The following is a 25524-nucleotide window of genomic DNA, read 5'->3' on the forward strand; positions in this document are numbered from 1 at the left end:
TTAGTTATCCCACATGTTCTCTAATAGAGGGATTAGCTTTATTGCTAGTACCAGTGCTGCTATTCCATGGAGAATGCAAACAGAACGTTCTATGCCATTTTACTCAACATTCTGTTATTGATCTTAGATAATTATTGTTGTCCATGCCATTTTTCTGAGCTCCAGCATACCTGCTGCCATGATGCATTCAAAATGCTTCCATAAGACTAAGTAGCACAATGAGTCAGCAAGAATATCAGAAAGATTAACAGAACTCATCAACAAGAAATATTTGCTGTACCTTAAAACTTAAGAACCATTGACATTTGACATAATACATTACAAAATAATACACCATAATAGGCATTGACAGAACACCCGATACCAATACAAATTTGAGACCTTATGGTTGAGAGAAACTCTACCAAGCAAAATCAAAGGAAGAAAATCTAAAGGAAATTAAGAGAAGAAAATCAAAGGAGGCTTTTGCCAATATTCTTGTTTATTCATAATGGAAGAGAACTAATATTTATACTGACATCTTCTTCCTAGAGTCAAAGATAAGCCAACATGTGACCACATCCTAACAAATAGAATATTCTAGAATCGAATTAAAAGTAATAACATAATAAAATAATAAAATAAAGAAACTTAGAAACTAAATAATCATATCATAGTGGGCCTCATAGTTTAAATTGGCATTCTATCACCTTAACCGCTGATTAATGTTGGAGAAAGTTCCACATTAGATGATTAGGAGTGCTGCCACTTTATAAGTGAGTGAACTGCGTGAAAGATGTTGTTTCTTATCCACATGTGATTTGCTTTTTCACTCAATGTGGAAACCCATTGTTTTATACCTTTCGAGACCCAACAGTGTATCAGAGCCAATGACTGGTGTGGCTATCGTGACAGCCTCCTCTTGTCGAAAGTCCTTTTGACAATGGTGGCTAGGTGGCACTGCCATAAAGAAAAAAAAACTATTTAAACATGATTTGTATCATTTTTTTATTTTTTTCATTCTATTAAAATGAATTACATGGGGTAATATATAGTATTGTATTTTCTTATTAGAAATAATTTTATCTCATTTTACAAATAATATTAATTTAATTGATATTTAGTTATAATCAAATATATTATTTATATATAAAACGTTAATTTTCATTGAAAAAATTATGTATAAAACGTTAAAATATAATAATTAATTAAACTCCGTCCGCAATATGCTATGCGTAATTTCAATTTCACTGTCCGTTCATAGAAATTAATCTCCCATGCAAACTTTGTCTGTGTCCTTGCCAGTGGCAGAAAAGTAAACAAGTTATTTCTTCCACCAAGGCACCAACCATCAAGGGGTTGACTTATTAAATGCCTAGCTGCTTACTTCTTCAACCCTGTGACTAACACTGAAGAAAACAAAGACATAGGATGAGCATCGGTGAAGGAAAGTTGGTGTGTGTTACTGGTGCTTCTGGCTATGTTGCTTCATGGATTGTCAAGTTTCTTTTGGAACATGGTTACACTGTTAGAGCCACTGTTCGTGACCCCAGTCAGTGCCTCCATTTCTCTTAGTTTCTCCATACATAATACATCCATTCATTCATTCAATCATTGTTTGTCTTTTTCTGTTTTACTTTTCCTATGTATGAATTAGTCTCATCATCATGATGTTGTAATATTGGTGGAAGCATGTGTATATATGTAGGTAATCCCAAGAAGGTTGAGCACTTGGTTAAACTTGATGGAGCAAAAGAGAGATTGCATCTGTTTAAGGCAGATTTGTTAGAAGAAGGTTCCTTTGACTCTGCTATTCAGGGATGTGATGGTGTCTTTCACACTGCTTCACCTGCTCGCCATATCGTCAAAGATCCACAGGTTCATTTCACTTTATTATTGATCAATAATTAATTACGTGGTTGGATTAAGTGGTACATGTTTGACCCCCTTAAGCAAAGTTCGACTCTTGAATGAAGATAACCTTTGTTGGTAGAGTGAATAGAATTGGCTTCCATGGAGATGTATTAATGTATGCTATGTTTAGTAATTGATGAGATGAGAGATAGACACTAAGTTTAACATGACCATGGCAAGTGATATGAGAGGAATTCAGTAACTAACATAAAAAAACTAACTGAAATTAGTTAAACCGTTCTGTACTGGGCAATAACAATAGGATGGAGACTCTTAATACAAAGGAGCTTTCATGTTAACCCATTTGGTGCCTTCCAATCAAATATGTTTATTATTTCTTTATAAAATAAGAAATATCATATATTTTCTTAAGAATTTGTCATTCTCCATGGGACAAATTCTTGGATGGTTTAACTTTGTTGAGACAAAATTCAGCTCTAATTACCAGTTTATCCACTGTTAATTTTATATTTCTTTATGTCAGGCTGAGTTGATTGGTCCAGCAGTGGAGGGAACTCTTAATGTTCTTAAGTCATGCGCAAAATCACCATCTGTGAAACGAGTTGTCTTAACTTCTTCTACTGCTGCAGTTCAATTTAATGAAAGGCATAAAAGTTCAGAAGTAGTGGTTGATGAGACATGGTATTCAGATCCAGATTTCTGTAGGGAATCAAAGGTTTGTGTTAGAAATGAAAAACTTGAAGCTCAAGCTGCTGGAATATGTGATTTTGATGTAGTTTGATCAAGTTGGGATTCTTGGGGATGGAATGTCATTTTTGTTCTCTTTCTGAAAAAAAGGAGAAACAATTATAGTTAAAGGAAGAAAGGAGAAACAAAGGGATTTAGTGAGGGGAGTAATGCCTTTTACAAGTGAAAAAGAAATGCCTTGCTTTTTTATATTCAGTAGGAAATTCTTTACAGAGATGAGAATGTTATAGCGGATGAGTAGATAGGTGGTTTGGGCATGTTTAGATATGTCCTATAGAAGGCTCTCAATAAGGAGAGGTGGAGGGGAGACCTAGAATAAGTCAAGCCATTAGGAAGGATTTAGAGTGAACTGGTTTGTTTTTACTTTTTAGACATGATTTGATATAAAATATTATGTTATCTTTTCATTTATATAACTAACCTTTCTTAGTGGAGAAAAGCCTTTTTGTTGCTGTTTGATATTCATTAGTTACAAGATCAAGTTGAGATCACTAAGTCTCTAAGGATAGACTGTTCTATTAGTTTTCTTTTAATGGAAGAAAAAAAAAATCTTGTTAACAGGAAGAAAATTGTTCAATTGAGAAGATTTCCTCTCAGAGATACAAGTGTTATACATGTTAACATGTTGAGTTTGGTTAACTTCACTAATTAGTTTGTTGGATTGATTCATTTAAAGAAGTTAGCAATGTGGTAGTGTTACTGTACATAAGCTCATGATGTTATGTGTAACATACTTTTATCTTCAAATCAATTTCAGTTTCTTCACACTCTTATCTCAATTTTATCTCTTCTTTACCAATATTTTCCAGTAAGAGAGAAAAATGTTCTTAAAGGAAGAAGTGAAAGATTTAATGGTAGTAAACTTTCCTCCCATTGGAAACTACCAGTGCCTCTTCCAAATTCCAATGTTGTAGAGATGGTCCATAACCCTTTTAAAACTGTTTCAAGTTTCAAGACTTCCAACCCTCCAGCTGATATTATGAATCTTGCTTAGTACTTTCAATCTTGTATTCACTTGACAATTGCAGTTGAGTTATGCACAAATGTAACAATTTTTCCTTTATGATGTCTTATCTGCTTCCTGACTTTCTTGCCATTTTTTATGTATTTACAGATGTGGTATGCCCTTTCAAAGACCCTGGCTGAGGATGCTGCATGGAAATTTGTAAATGAAAACAGAATTGATATGGTTGTTATTAACCCAACAACGGTGGCTGGACCTCTCTTACAACCAGAGGTTAATCTTAGTGTTGAGCCAATTTTAGACCTAATTAATGGTAATTTTAATTTACTCTCAAACTTATACTGCATGAGACTTATTTTATCTGCTTTTCTTACATCTGTATTACATGATGTATTCCAACTGCACTAGTTTTTCTGTGCCAACTACACCATAAATATTATCAAACACCTGTCACTATATTCGACACGATTAAGTTGCTAATGACCATTGAATCTTGTAGTGCATTATTACTGCCATTGTTTGGAGGCTCACGTTAAAGTTCCATGGTCTCTGGGTTTGTGTGTGTTTTGTTACTGTTTATAATTGACCGAATCTTGTAGTGAATACCTTTTTGGAGCATTTCCGTGAGATGTCGAATCACTTAAATTTTGTATCTTCTCCTATTTTCTGCGGTGAATTTTTTATGCGTTTCCATTTTTTATCTGGATATTGTTGTACCATCACTTCACAATAGGTGCAATCAGTTACCCAACACGGCTAAGTCAACACATTGTTTTGTTATACAATTTTAGTATGTTTGTTTTTTGGTTGACAGCTCCGTTTGAGTCATTGGAATTCTAAATCTCTAATTCCTAGACGGTGAACGTGAAAGACACTGCGAACTGAAATTCAAACATGTCATTAGTTAGAGTTTAGCTTATAGCAGTTATTAGTTTCTAAGGCAGTGGTTGATGAGACATGGTTTTCAGATCCAGATTTCTGCAGGGAATCAAAGGTTTGTGCTAACTTATTCAGAAATGAAACACTTGAAGCTCATGCGGATGGAATATGATTTTGATGTAGTTTGCTTAAGCTGGGATTCTTGGTAATTGAATGACATGTTGCTTCTTGCTTCTCTAAACATACATCTATGTATCTTAGCATTGCATTGGAAAATATGAACTGTATACTTGTGCATTTGCTAAGTAATCATAATTGTGAGGGATGTGGATTCCGTGGGTAGCCAGGTAGGGGATACTTATGTTCTGTTAGATGATAGAAAGTGTTTAAACTACTTTGAAAGGCATCACTTTCCCTGAAGAAACAGAGCAGAAATAATTTCTTTCCAATAATATGGAAGTATATGTCAAACCTAATTGTTAGAATCAGGTAAAAGTAATCCCAGGTGTCCTAGCTCATTACAAGAAATAGTCTTGGAGTGTTATGTTAATCTAGTCACATCTCATCTGGTCCTTTTCTTTTAACCTGAAAGGCTGAAGTATCCTCACATTTCATTTTATTTTCTGATGAGAGAGAAAGAGGCAGACATATATTATTGTTGAAAATTGTTTCTTCTACCACTTTATAGTAAGCTAAGCAGCTTTTCTAACTATGCTAAAACCCTACAGAGAATGGAAGAAAATAAATGCTCAATACCCATGACAGAAGTACTGATAACAGTTATAGACTTTAGTTATTGAAAAGGGATTTGATGAGGGGAGTGATGCCTAATCAACCAATGTGAATTGAAAAACTGTTTTAAAGAGAAATAGAAGTTCCTTTCTTTTGATATTCCTTGCTTGTTGCAGAGATGAGAATGTTCAGGTAGATGAGTAGATAAGTCGTTTGGGTATGTTGGAGAAGTTCTGTAGAAGGCTCAATAAGAGGAGACCTAGAAACACTATAAATATAAGTCAAGTCTTAAAGAAGGGCTTAGAATGGAACTCTTTGTGTTTACTTTTTAGATATAATTTATGATAAAGTATTATGACATCATTTGATCCATATAACTAACCTTAATAGTAGGAAAAAAGGATTTTTGTTGCTGTATGATATTTATTAGTCACAAGATCAAGTGGAGTTCACTAAGAGTTAACCTTTCTTCTTCCTTGCTGTTTCCTATTTGTGTTTTCAGTTGTGGTACACACTTTCAAAGACTTTGGCTGAGGATGCTGCCTGGAAATTTGTAAATGAAAACAAAATTGACATGGTTGTTCTTAACCCGTCACTGGTGTCCGGACCTCTCTTACAACCAGAGGTTAATTATAGTGTTGAGCGAATTTTAAACCTAATTAATGGTAATTTTTATTTACTCGTGAAATTATGCTGCATGAGACTTCTTTTATCTGCTATGCCTGCATCTAGATTGCATGATGCGTTCCAATTCCAAGTGCTCTAATTTTTCTGTACCAAGTGAATAGAAACAGAAACAGAAAATATGGAATGAAAAATGAAATACTGTAAGAAATGGAGGGTACAATAATTCACAACTAAATTTTTAGTTAAACTTTATTCTCTAGGTTAATGGTAATTTTTATCTACTCGCGAACTGATGCTGCATGAAACTTCTATTATCTGTTTTGCCTGCATATTTGAATGGTAATTTCAAGAATTATTTGAACTTCTTGATGCAGGTGTCCCATTTCCAAATTCGTCTATGGGATGGGTCGATGTGAAAGATGTTGCTAAAGCACATATTCAAGCATATGAGATTGCTTCCGCTAGTGGAAGATATTGTTTGGTCGAGAGAGTGGTACACTACTCTGAACTTGCTAGGATTTTAGGTGATCTGTACCCAACAATACAAATTTCAAACAGGTAAGTTTCATTTCTATAACTTTGGCTTCTTATTTGAAAGCTCCACTCAAGCTGAAAACTCAGCATAGAAATTGATTTCCTGATATTTGTTCAATATATGCCAAAACTGAAATTTAGGGAACAAGTATAAAAATATTCAGCACATGATATCTCAATGAATGAATGCAAAATCAACTTTTATTTAAATCATGTAGTAAAAATAGATTCCTTTAGTGCAAGCCTTAATCATTATCTTCTCCGTTAATAGTTTTAATTCCTAATAATATGTTCATCTTGTCTACTATGTTAACAGGTGTGAGGACAATGGACCTTATGTGCCTACATATCAATATTCCCAAGAAAAGGCCAAGAGTTTAGGAATCGAGTTTACTCCTTTAGAAATAAGCATCAAGGGAACTGTGGAAAGCTTTAGAGAAAAGAAAATCGTCAACTTTTAATCTGTGTTATCCTCTTGATGAATAAATTCATGTAACTAAATTTGCATCATTGAACAACATTTTCATATGTACTGTTTGTTGACAATAAGCCTTATATTGTGAGACATAAGTGAAATCATTCACCTTAAAACTTCAAGTTACTGTAAATGTAAATGAAGGGACTGAATAATATTGATATTGAATAGATTCAACTGGGGAATATTATGAATGAGAGTCTCATTTGGTACAAGGTACACTGGAGCAACAACGGTGGCCGGACCTCTCTTACAACCAGAGGTTAATTCTAGTGCTGAGCTAATTTTAGACCTATGTAATGGTAATTTTTATTTACTGATATTTGTTCCATATATGCCAAAACTGAAATTAAGGGAACAAGTGATAAAAATATTCAGCACATGGTATATCAATGAATAACTGCAAAACAACTTCTATTTTAATTATTTAGTGAAAATAGATTCCTTTAGAATAAGCCTTATTCATTATGTTCAATAGTTACTTGTTTTTATAATAATATGGTTCACTTTCTCTTTGACAGTTGTGTGGACAATGAGTCATATGAGCCAACATGTCAATTTTCCCAAGAAAATGCCAAGAGCTCATGAGTCGAGTTTACTCCTTTAGAAATAAGCATCAAGGAATGGAAAGTTTTAGAGAAAAGAAGATTGTCAATTTTTAATTTGTATTGTGTTATCCTCTTGATGAATATATCTTGACCGTTTTTAATTCATGTAACTAAACTCGTCATTATTATTGTGTTATTAATCACTTTAAGGTTCTCCTTTTCATTTGTTTCTTTTTCACTTTCTCAGCAATTTTATCTGGTATGTTGACAAGAGTCTTGGTTGGAGCAAAATTTGCAGAGTTACTTAAGCACATGTGACAGTACGAGCCCACATAAATAGTGCTAAGAACTAGCATTGGAGATGCTTTTATTTAGAACTAAGAACCAAGAGAAGGTAAAAACTTAGTGCTTGTTTAATTTTCCATTGCATTTCCTGCAATTGTTGAAATTCCTTTCCACCATTGGTATCGAAAATCAAACACATCCTTAGGAGTTATAATTTCTACAGAAGTGAGCCCCAAGGAGATTGTGGGATGCATTAGGGGAAAAAAACAGAAGTGGCCTCCCCACATTTAATTGCATGTTTGAAAATTCTTTAACAATTAATTCTAATTTTAGAATTAATGAATTAATTATGATGAGAAACTTTTGTGAATAGTTTTTGGGTTTGGACATTTTAGACTTGGTTTTGAGAAAATAGAAGGTGATACAAGGCCATATATAAAACTTTACTCAGAAAGTAGGATTCTATAAAATAAAAAGATTCGGTTTGAATGTTGTGCACGTTGAATGACTCAAATATTTGATTTTCCATACGTGTCTTTTTTGTCTTTTGGGTCACACCTTACAGTGTTAGAGCCACTGTTCATAATCAATTGAAAACATAAAGAGTTTCAACACAAGCTTGGTTTTCTTTTTCATTTTTAATAAATGGCTAGGCCCTTCTTCAGTTCTTGACCTTTGAACAAAACGAAGAGAAAGGATGAGCAATGAGGAAGGAAAGTTGGTGTGTGTGACTGGTGGTTCAGGCTATATTGCTTCATGGATTGTCAAGTTTCTTTTGGAAAATGGTTACACTGTTAGAGCCACTGTTCGTGACCCTGGTAAGTGCCTCCCTTTCTGTTAATTTCTACATACATTCATTTATAACATTGTTTGTCTTTTTTGTTTCACTTTTCTTTTGTATGAATGACTCTCATGATGATGCTGTAATATTGGTGGAAACATGCAGGTAATCACTACAAGGTTGAGCACTTGGTTAAACTTGATGGAGCAAAGGAGAGGTTGCAACTGTTTAAGGCAGATCTGTTGGAAGAAGGTTCCTTTGACTCTGCTATTGAGGGCTGCAATGGCGTCTTCCATATCGCTTCACCTGTTCGTATGTTTGTCGAGGACCCCCAGGTGATTGTTGAGATGAGTGAGCAAGATATTTATAGGGTCAAGTTAAAATTTTGTGGCTATCTCTCTGTTAATAAATATTTAGAGTCCTAAGTATCAAATATTTATGAAGGGAGCGATAGACACAAAGTTTACCATGACCATGCTGTCACGTGACATGAGAGGATGCCTTATATATTATGCTATGCAAGTAATTCTGTTACTGCATTAACTAACATCAACAACTAACCAAAATTAACTAACTAGATACATCTTAAATCACTGTGTACTAGGCAATGGTATTAGTATGAAGACTATTAATCTTAATACAAAAGAGCTTACCTGCTAACCCATTTGAAGTTCCATGCCTTGGGTGCCTTAGCATAAGTGTTCTTTTTATATTTCTTTATCTCAGGCTGAATTGATTGATCCAGCAGTGAAGGGAACTCTTAATGTTCTCAAATCATGCGCAAAATCACCATCTGTGAAACGAGTTGTCTTAACTTCTTCTACTTCTGCTGTTCTATTTAATGGAAGGCCTAAAAGTCCTGAAGTAGTGGTTGATGAGACATGGTTTTCAGATCCAGATTTCTTAAGGGAATCAAAGGTTTGTTCAACTTTACCTAAATTTTATTCAAAAATGAAAATTTTGTAGCTAATGCAGCTGGTATATGTGATTCTAATACTGTTGAAAGTTGTTTCTTCTATCACTTTACTAGTAAGCTAAGCAGCTTTTCTAACTGTGCTAAAGCCATTCAATAAATAGAAGAAAATAAATCCTTAATAGCCATGATAGCAGAGACAATAGTTATAGTTTCAGGGAGAAAGGCGAAACAGAGCGATTTGATGAGGGTAGTAATGCCTAATTGACTAATCTGAATTGACAAAATGTTTTGAAAGTTGGAAAAAAAAGCGGTCTGGGAATTGGAAAAGTCCTATAGAAGGGGGAGGGTGGGGGGGGGGGGGGAGACCTATAGAAACACTTTAAGTCAAGCCATTAAGAAGTATTTAGAGTGAAACGATTTGTTATTTACTTTTTTGGACATGATTTATGATAAAATATTCTGACATCATTTGAGTGAGCCATCCACTTTCTAGTGGGAAAAATGCTTTTTGTTGTTTGATATTTAATTAATCACAAGATCAAGTGGAGTTCACTTACTCTTGAAGGATTACAAAAAGGCTTTTTGTTGCTGCATTTGAATATGTTTGCATGATGTGGTAGTTTTACTTTGCATAATCTCATGATGTTATGTGTAACACACTTTATCATTCAATCAATTTCATTTTCTTGTCATTCTTATCTAAATTTTGTGTCTTCTCTTCTCTGTAAGAGAGAAAAATGCACTAATAGTAAAATGTCCTCCCATTGAAACTGCCTTGGCAACTCTTACTTCCATCAATGTGTTACCTGATTTATAACTTTTCTTGCCATTTCCTGGTAGCTTTATCATTTGTGGTACACAATTTCAAAGACATTGGCTGAGGATACTGCCTGGAAATTCGCAAACGAAAACAGAATTGACCTGGTTGTTATTGTCCCGGGTCTGGTAGCTGGACCTCCCTTACAACCAGAGGTTAACTTTAGCCTTGAACCAATTTTAAACTTAATTAATGGTAATTAAACCTACTCAAACTTCTATTATCTGCTTTGCCTGCATCTTTGAATGGTAATTTCAAGAATGGTCCTGTCCTTGATGCAGGTTTACCATTTCCGAATTCGTCTATTGGATGGGTTGATGTGAAAGATGTTGCTAAAGCACATATTCAAGCATATGAGATTGCTTCAGCTAGTGGAAGATATTGTATGGTTGAGAGAGTGGTACACTGCTCTGAAATTGCAAGGATTTTACATGATCTGTACCCAACATTACAAATTTCAAATAAGTAAGTTTGATTTCTATAAATTGGCTTCTTATTTGAAAGCTCCACTAAAGCTGAAAACTCAGCATAGAAATTGATTTAGTGATATTTCTTTGATATATTTCAAAACTTAAATTGAGGGAACAAGTGAAAAACATATTCGGCACATGATATCTCCACGAATGAATGCAAAAACAACAGCTTTTATTGAAATCATTTAGTGAAAATTTATACAGATTCGTTGAGTATACACCTTATTCATTATCTTTATGTTTTCCTTACTTTCTTTTAGTAATATGTTTGCTTTCTCTACAATGATTTCAGGTGTGGGGACGATGAGCCATATGATCCAACATATCAAATTTCCCAAGAAAAGACCAAGAGCTTAGGAATTGAGTTTACTCCTTTAGAAATAAGTATCAAGGAAACTGTGGAAAGCTTCCGCGAAAAGAAAGTTGTCAACTTTTAATCTTTGATATTCTCGTGATGAATAAATTCATGATAACATATCATGATAACTTTTAATTCATGTAACTAAACTCAGCATCATTTTGCAAACAACAGTGTCATTATTATTGTGTTTTTCTTCACATCTAAATTTCTCCTTCTTTATTTGTTCCGCTTTCACCTTCAATTTTACCAGGTATGTTGACAAATAACAATGAGCCTTATATATAGATGCTTTATATTTCTAAATCATCATCATTTCTCACCATTCTAAAGCATGATACAAATGTAATTTTTTTTATCTGACATGAACTTTAAGGACATTCCCATCAATTTATAATTTAAACTGGACCAGGTAGTTAGTAAATTTGAATCACACACCCACCTAAACACATACCATTCCAACTCCTCAGCAACCAGGTTCTGGTTTCATAGCATGCTTACATCAATTTTTCTTTCCTCATGATCATTTCTGGTAAGCAGTGGCTTCAGAATGAATTGTCAAAAGATTTCAAATAATCAATTCTGATAAGCAGTATGCGATATCAAAACAAGGTTTAACCTCATCCCATGGCCCATTGATCTCAAACTTGTACTCGTGAATCTTTATAAGCCAATAAGGGCATCCCCATGTTGACAAAAACCAGCAAACTAAGCAGCATCACAAAAAGCAAGAGATGCAGCATGTACACAAAACTCAAGGTCATGGCCATCAAAGCAATAGAAAAGCACAGGTGTAACCACAGGGAATACTTTTTAACACAGTAAGTACTCAGTGGAACAAACAGGAAAACCTGTAATGAAGAACAGCAGCGCATGATAGCAAACACATGAAGTCTTGATGGAAGGTGAGAAGCAATGAAAACAGAAGCCGCCACAGAATCAGGAGGGCTTCACAGACTATGATAAGAACAACTTATAGAATAACTGCACATAGCATACCTGCTGTGTGTCATAACCACTTCAGAAGCACAGAGTTTTTCTTCAAGCTCATTATTTTCACTTTCAAATGAAAGGGCTCTTTGTCTCCATTCTTGCACACACAATGTCAGTGATCCACTAGAAATTGCATCAGCAATATATGTAATCACAAACAACCGCATGCATAAATATTCTCTAGTTTATATGGCAATGACATGTTATGTCAAGAGCACTAATGTTGGGTTTACATAAGCAAAATAAACAAGTTCAATTGGTTATTGCAGATAAGATAACTATCGATTTCTTTCTCATAAAAATAAAAGGAGAAATATAGATCAACCGGCAACAGTGAACTGTATATTTTTCTTTTTTTTACATTCTTTTCTACTTCATATGGAATAAAGAAGAAACATTACAGATTAGCAACCAACTAATGGAGTCATCAATCCAGAAGAACAAATTGTCACCGAGGAGCTTAATCTTAACAAGGTGAAATCAGACTCTGCACATAACCATTGTTATTCAAATTATATCCGATGTTGGGAAGTTGAATACACTTCACACTATTATCTCTGAGATTATACATGATCATCACAGCCTTAAAATTTTGATATTTTACAAACAACAACATGTCGCCACTATCTCCACTCAAGCACATCAGCTGCTGTAAACATGGAAAGCCATTATATAGAAGGTGCTCATAGCTGACACTCACCAACCAAGTCCAAGACTCCCGAACTCCATACTCTCTCATTTACCACACAACAAAATGGGTTGTCTCGTGGCCATGAAAAAGGCACAAGCAATTCCTCAAAACCCCAAGTTTTGACTCACCATGAGGCCTCACATGACTAACACCCTCAGGCAGCGACAACAATTTATATTCCTCCTCAGGCATGTCAAAACTGCTTGACAGTAACATTGGCAGTGTGCCAGTGTTTATTATCACAATTCAACTTGTCAAGTGCTAACCAGTTAACACAACCACCCACCATTTGTTACCAGGATCGCTCAAAATCTTTCTCCAACAACTATCACTCATTCATTTTTGTTCAAGCTTTTTACCTTGTAATCAGGGGCAGAACCAGGATTTTGATATCCGGGTGACCAATGATCAAATAAAAATTTTATTTTATTTTCTTTATAAACAATATTCAATTTTTTTAACTTACTTTTATATAATTGTTATACACATATTCAATTTTTTATCCTTCATTTTAACAAACTTCATTATATTAAACATAATTTTATCATATATACCATAAAAAAATAATTTTATCGTACAATAATGTAAATGACTACATGTAAACCAATTAATATAATTGAAATATTTTATAAACAGAAGAAATATATATTAGTTTGAGTTTAAGTATAGGATATACTAACCAACTCATAAGTTTGTAAAAAAACATAAACCGATGATGATATTATTTGTATCTATAAATAAAATAAATTGTCAAATATTTCACAAATTTAGCTTCATCCCATGGCCCATTGATCTCAAACATGTGCTCGTGGGTCTAGGTGGAGATGAAGAATTACCATCACTCCATCAGCCATTGCAACAAGTCATTGAATTTCAGATTGACCGGACCTAAATGGCCTTCATAAAGTGTCTGAAGAATAAAAGATGATGAAATTTCATCAAATGGGGTGAAATGAAAACGAAAGTGCACACAAGAAGCAAACGCAGAAGTAACCAAATACTCTTTTTAGCAAATGAAGAGTAAGGGTGTGTTTGGCTAAATAGCTTAATTAAGCGCTTTTGGCAATAAAAGTTTATTACCTAAGTACTAATTCATAAGTTATTTTGAGAAACTTGTTGAAAAAGCTGAAAATATGTGATGGGTAAACATAAGCTAGCTCTTATTCGTAAGCTAATCTGAAATAGATTATGAAAATAAGTTAAAAATAGTTTGTAAACTCTCTCAAACACTTACACGCATAAGCATAGTTATGAGCTCAATGGGACCTAAAAGGCTAAAAAAATAATCAAACTCTTAAAGGTGTCATATGATATAAAGATTATCAAAACACAGATCGGAGCTCTAAAACTGTGTTTATGAGAAATGCATTAATTAGAAGTGCAATTGAATACACCAAAAACTCAATAATCAGAAATTCAACTCAAACTGAAAATGCATAATAAAGATTAAAACTTTACGTGCACGCCTCCAATGATGGGGACAATGGAACGGGCCGAACACCAGTTATTTCTTCCACCATCACGGGATTGGGCTTACTTGTTTGTTCTCATTCAGATTTCACACACATGTGTGAATGTCATAACCTATTGAAATTGATAATAGTACAAAAGAGTTTCAACATGCTTGGTTTTAATTTTCAATTCCTTTTTTTGTTTCAATTATCTGCTCAACCCCTAAGGCCTAAGCCCTCACCACCACCCATTTATAGGATATGGCTAGGTACTTATTCAACCCTGTCAGCATCTCTATTAAAACCAAACACTGTAAACAAAAAACAAAGAAAGATGATGAGCAATGGGGAAGGAAAGTTGGTGTGTGTGACTGGTGGTTCAGGCTACATTGCTTCATGGATAGTCACGTTTCTCCTTCAACGTGGTTACACTGTTAGAGCCACTGTTCGTGACCCAAGTCAGTACCTCCCTCTCTAGCATAATCTTGTTCATTAGCATTATCCTTAATATTAGTTCTTGTCTTTTTTAATTGGTTTTCACTTATTATTTGGTTTCTTTTATGAATAATTCTTATGAGATGCATGTATAATGCAGGTAATCCCCTGAAGGTTGGCCACCTGCTTAAACTTGATGGAGCAAAAGAGAGGTTGCAACTGTTTAAGGCAGATCTGTTGGAAGAAGGTTCCTTTGACTCTGTTATTGATGGCTGTGATGGTGTCTTTCACACTGCTTCACCTGTTAGTTTTATTGTCAAGGACCCGCAGGTGATAGTGTTATATTTAGTAATTGTTGAGATGAGTGAGTGAGAGGTGATAGTGCTATATTTAGTAATTGTGTCACTTATAGTTATATACTCTACTTTACTATAATTTGTATCACTTATATACTACACAAGTGACCACTCTTAATACTAACTGAATTTAGTCATTCTGTACAGGGCAATAGTATTAGTATAGAGACTCTTAATACAAATGAGCTTTCCTGTTAACCCATTTGGCACCTTCCAATGATCCAATCAACTGTGTTTAGATTGTTTGACTTGTCAGTACACAGTACCAGTTTATCCACTGTTAATTTTATTTTATTTTCTTAATTACAGACTGAATTGATTGATCCAGCCGTGAAGGGAACTCTTAATGTTCTTAAATCATGCGCAAAATCACCATCTGTGAAACGAGTTGTCTTAACTTCTTCTATTGCAGCAATACTATCTAATGAAAGGCCTAAAACTCCAGAAGTAGTGATTGATGAGACATGGTTTTCAGATCCAGATTTCTGTAGAGAATCAAAGGTTTGTGCTATTTTTCCTTAAACTTATTCAGAAATGGAACACTTGAAGCTCATGCAACTGGAATATATGATTCAATTCTGATGTAGTTTGTTCATGTTGGGACTCGGGAATTGAATGACTGTTGCTTATGCCCTCTCTAAGCAACAACATCCATAAATCTTACCATTGCATTGGCAAATGTGAACAGCATACTTGTGTATTGTTAGAACCAGAAGGTTCTCTAGAGAGAGAGAGAGAGAAAACTAGAAAGAGATAAGTCTTGAGAGAAAAATGATTAATTGTTTATTAATTGCTCTCACAAACTCAGTTACATTGTGTACTATATATAGCACTCATTAACTATACACTAGTTAATCCTCCTGAGCCTAACTAACTATATGAATTACACTTGCTTCAACACACCTCCCTAATTCATACTAGCTAAACTAACAATTCCAAGCTGCACCTTCAGCTTTACAAAAGTGTCCCTCTTCAAGGGCTTTGTGAGTATATCTGCAAGTTGTTCCTCAGACTTGCAAAACTCTAACTTCAAGTTCTTCTTGTCTACTTGATCTCTCAGAAAATGATACCTGGTCTCAATGTGTTTACTACGACCATGAGACACAGGGTTCTTGGCTAGATTGATTGCTGACTTATTGTCCACTAGCAGTAGCATAGGATCTTCAGTGTGCATTCCCATTTCCTTGAGCAATGACTGCAACCATAAAGCTTGACATCCACCCATGCAAGCTGCTATGTACTCAGCTTCACATGATGACAAGGCTACAACTTGTTGCTTCTTTGAACTCCAACTCACTGATGCATCCCCATATCTGAACAAATAACCAGTGGTGCTTTTTCTATCACTTTTATCCCCACACCAGTCAGCATCTGTGTAGCCATACACAACTTTTAACTCCTTATTCTTCTCAGCTGGGAACAAAATCCCATGATCCATGGTTCCCTTCAAGTATCTAAGCAACCTCTTTACTGCCAGCATATGAGAATGTTTAGGATCCTCCATGAATCTGCTGACTAAGCCAACACCATAGGCTATGTCAGGCCTGGAGTTGCAAATGTACCTCAGAGAGCCTATCATCTGCCTGTAGAGAGTTGAATCAACAGCTTGATCTTCAGGGACTCCTGTGCTCAACAAATTTCCAGTTTCAACAGGAGTTGAAGCCGGATTACATTCAAGCATATTGAACCTTCTAAGTACATCAGTAATGTACTTTTTCTGATGCATTAGAATCCCATCATCACTTCTGAAAAACTCAATCCCTAAGAAATATGAAAGGGACCCCAAATCTGACATTTCAAACTCCAATTTCAATTTTCCTTTGAAATCCTCAATCTCATCATCCTTGCTGCCAGTTATCAGTAGGTCATCTACATATAGGCATATGATCATCAAAGAATCCAGGGAGTTACCTTTAATGTAGATACCATGCTCACTTTTGCATCTATGAAATCCAAGCTGCAAGAGAAAGCCATCTATCCTCTTGTTCCAAGCTCTGGGAGCTTGCTTTAATCCATAGAGTGCCTTATGCAATCTGTACACCTTCTTTTCTTGGTTAGAAACTTCAAATCCAGGTGGCTGAGATACAAACACTTCCTCATCCAGTGGACCATTCAAGAATGCAGATTTAACGTCCATCTGGTATAGAGACCATTTCTGAGAACTTGCAATTGCAATAACTAGCCTTACTGTCTCTATCCTTGCCACAGGAGCAAAAACCTCATCAAAATCCAGCCCTGGTCTTTGCAAGAAACCTTTGGCCACTAGCCTGGCTTTGTACTTAGCCACTGTCCCATCTGGCTTCAATTTCACTTTATAAACCCACTTTACTGAGATAGCTTTCTTCCCAGTGGGTAATGAAGTGAGTTCCCATGTGCCATTCTTCTCAATGGATCTGATTTCCTCCTTCATAGCTTCAATCCAGTGAGGTTCCTTAGCTGCCTTCTCAAAAGTCACTGGTTCCATTTCAGCTAAGAGAGCCATGTGCACAAAATCACCTTCAGATGTGATTGTGGAATCAGGGAACACCTCATAATCCCTCAATCTAGCTGGAAATTGTCTTTCCCTTTGAGGTCTTTGAGTTACAGTAGTAGTGGCAGTACCTTCACCACTTGTAATTTCCTGACCACTGTCAAAGTCTAGATAAGAGACTTTCCTTGAAGCTGTTGTATCTGAGCTCCAATCCCATTGTTGAGACTCATCAAACCTCAAGTCTCTACTAAATGAACTGCTACCAGTTGCAGGGTCAAACACCTTATAAGCACCTGTTGAATGATATCCTAGGAGAATCAATCTTTCACCCTTATCATCCAACTTCTTCCTCTTATTATCAGGGACATGCTTATAGCAAATTGAGCCAAACACCCTAAAGTGCTTCACACTTGGCTTGTTTCCTGACCATGCCTCCTCTGGTGTCATGTTCTTCAGCCTTTTTGTACTGCACCTGTTCAGAATGTAGGCTGCAGTAGCCACTGCTTCACCCCAAAACTTCTTGGGAAGCTTTTTAGTCTTCAGCATACTCCTAGCCATATTGAGAATGGTTCTGTTGACTCTTTCAGCAGTTCCATTATGCTGAGGAGTGTATGGGGCAATCACCTCATGTGTGATGCCTTCCTTTTCACAGAAATCAGAAAACTCATGTGAAACATACTCCCCTCCTCCATCACTTCTCAGCAGCTTCAGCTTCTCACCACATTGTTTCTCAACAAGTCTCTTGAAGCTTCTGAATTTTCCAAAGACTTCACTCTTTTTCTGAATGAGATACACCCATAACTTCCTTGTGAAATCATCCTTGAAAGTCACAAAGTATCTATTCCCTCCAATAGATTGAACCTCAAAAGGTCCACACACATCACTATATACAACTTCTAATGGTTTAGTAGTTCTAGTTGGTATATGTGAAACAAAAGAGTTTCTGGACTGCTTACTTGTCATGCATTCATCACACAATTCAGTTGGTGATTTGATGTGAGGTAGTCCAGTCACCAATCCTTCCTTGCTCATCTGTTCCAAGCTCCTGAAGTTGAGGTGACCCAATCTGTGATGCCACTTCCATGATTCATCAGCCACTGCCTCCAAACACTTGTGATCTTTGATGTGAAGGGGAACCTTGAATGTCTTGTTCTGTGAGAGTGGTGCTTTGAGAATCAGAACCCGCTTCTTGTTGAAAACCTTTAGCATTCTGTCCTCTAACCTCATCCTGTACCCTTTGTCAAGTAGCTGGCCTAGGCTGAGAAGATTGTTCTTCATCTTAGGCACATACAAGACATTTGCAATGTAGGAAGTTTTTCCATTCTGCCTCTGGAACATCACCCTCCCAATTCCTTCTGCACGAATGAAGCTATCATCCGCAAATTTCACCCTTGTCTTCACAGAATCATCGATGGATACAAACCACTCCTTGTGCCCAGTCATATGATTGGAGCACCCTGTGTCAAGATACCAGTTGTTGGAAGCATTCTGGTCATTCTTGGTAGTCACCATTAGCACCTTGCTCTCAGATTCTTCAGTGTTCAAATCTGGATTTTCACACCTTGCTAACAACAGAACCTCATCAGAATCTGAATCATCATCTTTGGCTAATCTGGCTTCCTCTTCCTTGCCTCGGGTAGCCTTCTTTTGCTTGCATTCTGAAGCAAAATGCCCCCAATTTCTGCATTTGAAACACTGGATCTTGCTCTTATCCTTCTTCTGTTTCCCATTGTTCTGGTTTCCACCTTTCTTGGCATGACTTGAATCAGAATTTGACTTCTGAGATCTTTGCTCTTGTGAGCTTGATCCTCCACCATCATTCCTCTTATCCCCAGTCCATTTTCCCTTGTCTTTCTTCTTATCATTCTGCCCAGAATTATTTTTTCCTCTCCATTGAGCACTCAAAGCTTGTTCAGATTCCCTATCACCTGATCTCTCCTTGAATCTTTGTTCATGTGCCTCTAAGGATCCTTGTAACTCATCGATCTTGAGAGTTTCAGTGTCCTTAGATTCCTCTATTGCTACCACTACATGATCAAATTTGGGAGTAAGGGTTCTGAGTACCTTTTCAACAATTCCTTGATCTGGCATGCTCTCACCATAGGTCTTCATTTGGTTGGTCAAGCTTCTGATTCTGGTGAAGTATTCTGCAATAGATTCTTGCTCCTCCATCTGAAGCAGTTCATATTGCCTCCTCATCGTCTGGAGTCTAACTTTCTTCACCTTTGCCAACCCAGAATGACTTTTCTCCAATATCTCCCATGCTTCTTTTGAAGATTTTGCCTTTGAGATCTTCTCAAAATTTGCAGCATCAACGCACTGATGAATCAAGAAAGTTGCCTTGCAATCCTTCTTCTTGGCTTCACTGTGTGCAGATTTCTGGGTTTCAGAAGAAGATTCAGTGATTTTTTCAAACCCAGATTCAACAACCTCAAGGCACTCTTGGAATCCGAAAATTGCTTTCATCTGGACACTCCAATGCTCATAATTCTTCCCATCGAGAGTAGGAAGATTCATCGGAAGCGAATTCGATCTTGACATTGCCCTCTGTTCTTCGATTCTTCTTGAATTCTCTTCAATTCTCTCAACCCGTTGATCTCTGCCTTGAGCTCCGCCACTGGAACTCCTAGCGCCGCCGCAGCACCACCTTGCACCGCCCTGGGCACCACCACAGGCTCCTGATTGATGAGCTCTTGATACCACTGTTAGAACCAGAAGGTTCTCTAGAGAGAGAGAGAGAGAGAAAACTAGAAAGAGATAAGTCTTGAGAGAAAAATGATTAATTGTTTATTAATTGCTCTCACAAACTCAGTTACATTGTGTACTATATATAGCACTCATTAACTATACACTAGTTAATCCTCCTGAGCCTAACTAACTATATGAATTACACTTGCTTCAACATGTATTTGCAACAACATCTATGTATCTTACCATTGCATTGGCTAATATGAACAGTAAACTTGTGTATTTGCTCATGAATGATGAATGTGAGACATGAGGGTTCCATCGGCAGGGGATACTTATGCTCTGTTAGATGATGGGAAGTGTTTTAAACTACAAAGGAAGATACATGATGTTATGTGTAAAACACTTTATCATTCAATCAATTTCAGTTTCTCCTCACTCTTATCTTAGTTTTGTCCTTCAATCAAAGTCATGATGTTATGTGTAAAACACTACACTTTATGCTATGTGTAATAATTTGTCCTCTATAGTGTCTTACCTGCTTTCTAAATTTCTTGCCATTTCCTATTTGTGTTTTCAGGTTTGGTACTACCTTTCAAAGACTTTGGCTGAGGATGCCGCCTGGAAATTTGTAAACGAAAACAAAATTGACATGGTTGTTATTAACCCGGGTATGGTGGCGGGACCTCTCTTACAACCAGAGGTTAATTATAGCGTTGAGCCAATTTTAAACCCAATTAATGGTAATTTTTATTTGCTCCCTTACTTATGCTACATGAGACTTCTAATTAAGCTCCCTTAATTATAGCTTTGCATGCATCTGCATCTGCGAATAGAAATTTCAAGAATTGTCCTGATGCTTAATAGAAGAATTCTTTGATTTTTGATGCAGGTGTCCCATTTCCAAATAGATCTATTGGATGGGTTTATGTGAAAGATGTTGCTAAAGCACATATTCAAGCTTATGAGATTGCTTCAGCTAGTGGAAGATATTGTATGGTTGAGAGAGTGGTTCATGACTCTGAACTTGTTAAGATTTTACGTGATTTGTACCCAACATTACAAATTTCAAACAAGTAAGTTTATTTCTATAACTTCTAGGATCTCCATTTATTGAAGCCCCCCTTTTTAGTCCTTAATGGCTTCTTGTGTGAGAGCTCGACTCAAACTGAAAATTACAAGACTCAGCATAGAAATTTATTTGGTGATATTTGTTTGATGTATGCCAACACTGAAATGGGAGAACTGAAGAAGTGATGAAATATTCCGCTCATGACATGTTAAAAGTAGAGGGCTATGATTTCTATTAGGCAAACCATTAAGATTGAATTAGTCAATCACTAATGACATGTACCTTAGATTTGAAAATACATATAATAACGACTTATTGCATTTCTTTTATCGTATTGGATGTCTAAAAAATCCCAATTTTTTCTGTCTCTTGTATCGCCCAATTCAGCATTTAAATACTTATTTTAAAAAGTTTTTCTCCTAACAACATGTTCATTATCTCTACAATGTTTACAGGTGTGAGGAAGATGGCCCGTATATGCCAATACATCAATATTCTCAAGAAAAAGCCCACAGTTTAGGAATCGAGTTTACTCCTTTAGAAATAAGCATCAAGGAGACTGTGGAAAGCTTTAGAGAAAAGAATATTGTCAATTTTTAATCTTTGTTATCATCTTGATGAATATTCATGTGATAAGATATGGTGACAACTTTTATTTCCACAACAAGAAATCAGGAGTTTTGCTACCAAGTATTTAACAGCAAATCAACAGAAAATTCCTAGCAAAAATGCAAGATGTATTAAGCTGCTGAAAAACTGTAATTCAGCTGCCAAACTGTTGTTAAACTTTACACTTTCCTAGCTAGAGATTTGACAGCTATCGCTAAGCTGAAGCCAAATTTGTTAAACTTCGATAGCAATTCTAGCTCATTCACATCTAAATTATGGAAATAATGTTTTAAATTACTAGAAACTAGTCAAACTACTGAATGCTATAATGAATAATAATCCCATCAACTTATCTTTCAAACCAAGGCAAGACAATAATCACATAGTCACAGTTAGAAAAGCTATGTTTATGACATACCCTGTGCGTCGTTTACTCCAGGAATCGTCGTTCATGATTGGCGGCGGCGACGACGCCTGCTTTCGTTTGAAGTCCGCCTACACCGTCGTTGGCTCCCATAGCGGCTTGGTCTCTTTGCTCAACTTTAATAAAATTAACTTCTGGGTCCGCTTCTGAAACCCCGCTACTCGCTTCTTGTCTGAGAAATCACCAACCTTTGCTATCAACTGGCAATCTCGAATGTACTTAGGGTTTGGCTTTGATGATTTACATGCCACTTACAAGGTGATTTCAACATTCAATTAGATACCACCAAATTCAATTTAATTTCAGTAATGAAATGCAAATTCAAATTACTAGACTGCATATTTTTGTTGGCATAGTTATCGATAGCTCCCCCAATAGCGGCCTTCCCTTGTGTGGGATTTCATTTTTGGGGTCATCCGCGACAGGCCGCGATTCGCCATTGACTACTATGTTTGTTGGTTAATTTTATTATTTGCTCTTTGCAAGGTGGTGGCGGTGATTAGGGATTGTAAAACGCAAACAATGGAGACGAAGGTTCATTGCATGGGTGATAGTTGTTGGAGAACGATTTTGAACGAGCCTGGTTTCCCGCTTGTGCTAAAGCAGGTCAATGGACAAGTTGTGAGTGGTTGTGTTAACTGGTTAGGACTTGACAAGTTGAATTGTCGTAATGGTGAGTGGGGCGCTGCCGATGTTACTCTCCAGCAGTTGGTAGTTGTTTCCTTTGACTTGCGTGAGGAGGAATTTAGATTGTTGTCGCTGCCTGAGGGTGTTAGTTGTGAGGTGCCTCATGATGAGTCGAACCTTGGGGTTTTGAGGAATTGTCTGTGCCTTTTTCATGACCATAAGAGAACGCATTTTGTTGTGTGGCAAATGAGGGAGTATGGAGTTCGGGAGTCTTGGACTCGGTTGGTGAGTGTCAGTTATGAGCATCTTCGATGTGATGGCTTTCCGTCTCTTCGGCCGCTGATGTCCTTGAGTGAAGATGGTGGTGACATCCTGTTGCTTGTAACATATCAGGATATGGAGGCTGTGACGATCATGTATAATCTTAAAGATAATAGTGTGAAATGTATTCAACTTCCCAACAACAAACCTTTTTTGAATGACAATGGTTATGTGGAGAGTCTGATTTCACCTTGTTAAGATTAGGCCCTTCGGTGACAATTTGTTCTTCTGGATTGATGTTAAATTGTGTAAGTGGTGATTACTATTGCTGTTTCTTTAGCTTCCTAATTTTTTGGTGACTCCGTTAGTTGGTTGCTAATCTGTAATGTTTCTTCTACATTCCATATGAAGTAGAAAAGAATGTATGAAGAAGAGATAGGAAAAAAAGAAAAATATACAGTTCATTGTTGCCAGTTGATCACTATTTCCCCTTTTAATTTTATGAGAAAGAAATTGATAGTTATCTTATCTGCAATAACCAATTGAACTTGTTTATTTTACTGATGTAAACTCAACTTTAGTGCTCTTGACCTAACATTTCGTTTCCATATGAACTAGAGAATATTTATACATGCAGTTGTTTGTGATTACATATATTGCTGATGACATTTCTAGTGAATCATTGGCATTGTTTGTGAAAAGAATGGAGACAAAGAATTCTTTCATTTGAAAGTGAAAAGGATGAGCTTGAATCTAAACTCTCCATTCTCAGTGGGGATCTTGAAAGCTTGATTATGGAACAAAGTGCAGTTCAAGGGTCCAAATGTTCATCAATTCCCTTGGACACACAGAATGAGTTGGGGAAGCGAATAGTGGCTTGTTGCTCTGAAGAGAACTGCCAAGTTACAGAAAATAGCAAGCATAATTAGGATATCAGGAATGGGGAAAGAAAAACACATGCTGCTAGAGGTGGATTTCATGCTCCAGAGCGATCACCATTCCAAGACACTGGGAACTCATTATTGTTGACAAAGCACAATGGTGGTAAAGCAGTTCTCCCTTTGCATTGCCATCTTTCTTCAAATGTTGATAAAATTTACTCGTGAGTAGGGACTCACTAAAGCAGTACTTGAGTGCAGGTACTATCAGCATAATTCCTGGTGATCCTTAAATAACCAGGATAAGAGGTGCACCATGATTTTGGGGTTTTATGGTTTTAAATTTGTGGTTTGGAATATGTCGTGTATTATGTAGAATGCCCATAGGAATAAAGCCAACATCCTCAGTCCTAGGATGATGTAGTCTGTGGTCAGATTTCTGAAACATTCACTTAAAAGCACTTTCATTTCAATCTTTTATGAGACAGAGATTTATGTTAAAAGTGCTTTTAAGCCTTGCTATCGGATATCCAAACACTAGTAATTGGAGATTTCGCTTCATAAAAAAAATTCGCAGTTTTCATTTAGGAGGATGGAAATGTGGTGTGATTTTCATATAATATCTAATTTGAATTCACAGTATTCAGAGCATGAAGATAGGAGAATTTAAAAGCATAAATTAGGTCCAATTAGTTTTTCCCTTCATATATGATACTATTTTTCTGGGTACAATTTTTCCATTCATTTACTTTTCTGTTGTACTGTTTTATTAACTGGCCTGGCCTGAACACATACTATGTTTGTTTTAGAATTGAAATGACAGAAGTTCACATAACTGATCATGTATGTGGTTAATATTTACACATTTCATAAGAATATGTTTTCGTGTCTGGTCTTTAACTTGCAAAGTGGAATGCAAGGAAGAATAAAGATTTGTGAAGGAAAGAATATTAACATGGTTTTTTATGAAGGGATTCATAAGTTGATACTTGATAGAGAAACTTTAGTAGTTGCAGAAGCTTAGTTTAGGATTCTGAGTCCAGGAATAGCGGAAACTTTGACAAACAAGTTTCTGTTATGCAGAGATGACTGGAGAAGATATATTGGAGGACCATCAGATGAGATACATTTAAGGGAGTTTGAAGAGCTAGCAAATGTTAGCCTGTCAATTAAAACTAGTATAAGATTTTATGATAGCCCTGTTGCAAGTGGAAAACTAGGTAACCACCAAGTTTTAGCTGTATCAATACACCTTATAGTTATTGGTTTCAATGCCAGGATAATGTAAAAAGCATGGTGTTAATTTATGGTATGTTTTCAAGAGTGAAAGTTCCATCTTCAACGAGTTATTTATATTTTTTACATTGGTTTGAATGCCAAGATAATGCAATATAGTACTATGTTATGTTTTGCTTTTTCATAGTTTTGTTCTTGTATTATATTTGTATAATTTTTGTTTCTGTTTCAATTCTCATGGATTTTGTTTAAACTTGGAGAAGGAAAATGGACAGGTTGTGGAAGGGGGATATGACAGAGAATGGAGGAAGAGTGTAATTCACTGATGTCAAGCTGCCAACTG

At 36.1% G+C, this 25524-nt stretch overlaps 4 protein-coding genes across 7 annotated transcripts; all 4 read left to right on the forward strand.

Moving 5' to 3' along the window:
- Positions 1-1338: 1338 nt before the first annotated feature.
- LOC130747767 (cinnamoyl-CoA reductase CAD2-like) lies at positions 1339-7006 on the forward strand. Of its 2 annotated transcripts, XM_057600795.1 has the most exons (8): positions 1339-1531; positions 1688-1857; positions 2378-2569; positions 3716-3878; positions 4534-4559; positions 5679-5841; positions 6178-6361; positions 6654-7006. In XM_057600795.1, the coding sequence occupies exons 1-8, from the start codon at positions 1411-1413 to the stop codon at positions 6796-6798; spliced, it is 1164 nt and encodes a 387-aa protein (XP_057456778.1). In that variant the 5' UTR covers positions 1339-1410; the 3' UTR covers positions 6799-7006. The 2 variants fall into 2 exon arrangements, with proteins under 2 accessions (XP_057456778.1, XP_057456779.1); XM_057600796.1 differs by lacking the exons at positions 3716-3878; positions 4534-4559 and having other exon boundaries at positions 1341-1531.
- LOC130747768 (phenylacetaldehyde reductase-like) lies at positions 6820-11190 on the forward strand. 3 transcript variants are annotated; one of them, XM_057600799.1, is made up of 7 exons: positions 6820-7114; positions 7334-7754; positions 8311-8463; positions 8592-8761; positions 9153-9344; positions 10183-10354; positions 10441-10628. In XM_057600799.1, exons 3-7 carry the CDS (start codon positions 8343-8345, stop codon positions 10626-10628), a joined length of 843 nt encoding a protein of 280 aa, XP_057456782.1. In that variant the 5' UTR covers positions 6820-7114; positions 7334-7754; positions 8311-8342. The 3 variants fall into 3 exon arrangements, with proteins under 3 accessions (XP_057456782.1, XP_057456780.1, XP_057456781.1); XM_057600797.1 differs by lacking the exon at positions 6820-7114 and adding an exon at positions 10925-11190 and having other exon boundaries at positions 7601-7754; positions 10441-10624; XM_057600798.1 differs by lacking the exons at positions 6820-7114; positions 7334-7754 and adding an exon at positions 10925-11190 and having other exon boundaries at positions 8193-8463; positions 10441-10624.
- A 3189-nt stretch (positions 11191-14379) lies between these two features.
- On the forward strand, positions 14380-21836 carry LOC130747766 (cinnamoyl-CoA reductase CAD2-like). The gene is made up of 6 exons (XM_057600794.1): positions 14380-14583; positions 14721-14890; positions 15226-15417; positions 20655-20817; positions 20967-21150; positions 21602-21836. Exons 1-6 carry the CDS (start codon positions 14460-14462, stop codon positions 21744-21746), a joined length of 978 nt encoding a protein of 325 aa, XP_057456777.1. The 5' UTR covers positions 14380-14459; the 3' UTR covers positions 21747-21836.
- Positions 21837-22701: 865 nt separating this feature from the next.
- Positions 22702-23996, forward strand: LOC130745084 (F-box/kelch-repeat protein At3g06240-like). Its single transcript, XM_057597229.1, has 2 exons — positions 22702-23293; positions 23770-23996. The coding sequence occupies exons 1-2, from the start codon at positions 22702-22704 to the stop codon at positions 23994-23996; spliced, it is 819 nt and encodes a 272-aa protein (XP_057453212.1).
- The last annotated feature ends 1528 nt before the right edge of the window (positions 23997-25524 follow it).

Source organism: Lotus japonicus, chromosome 3, assembly GCF_012489685.1.
Source record: "Lotus japonicus ecotype B-129 chromosome 3, LjGifu_v1.2".
Taxonomy (NCBI): Eukaryota; Viridiplantae; Streptophyta; class Magnoliopsida; order Fabales; family Fabaceae; genus Lotus; species Lotus japonicus.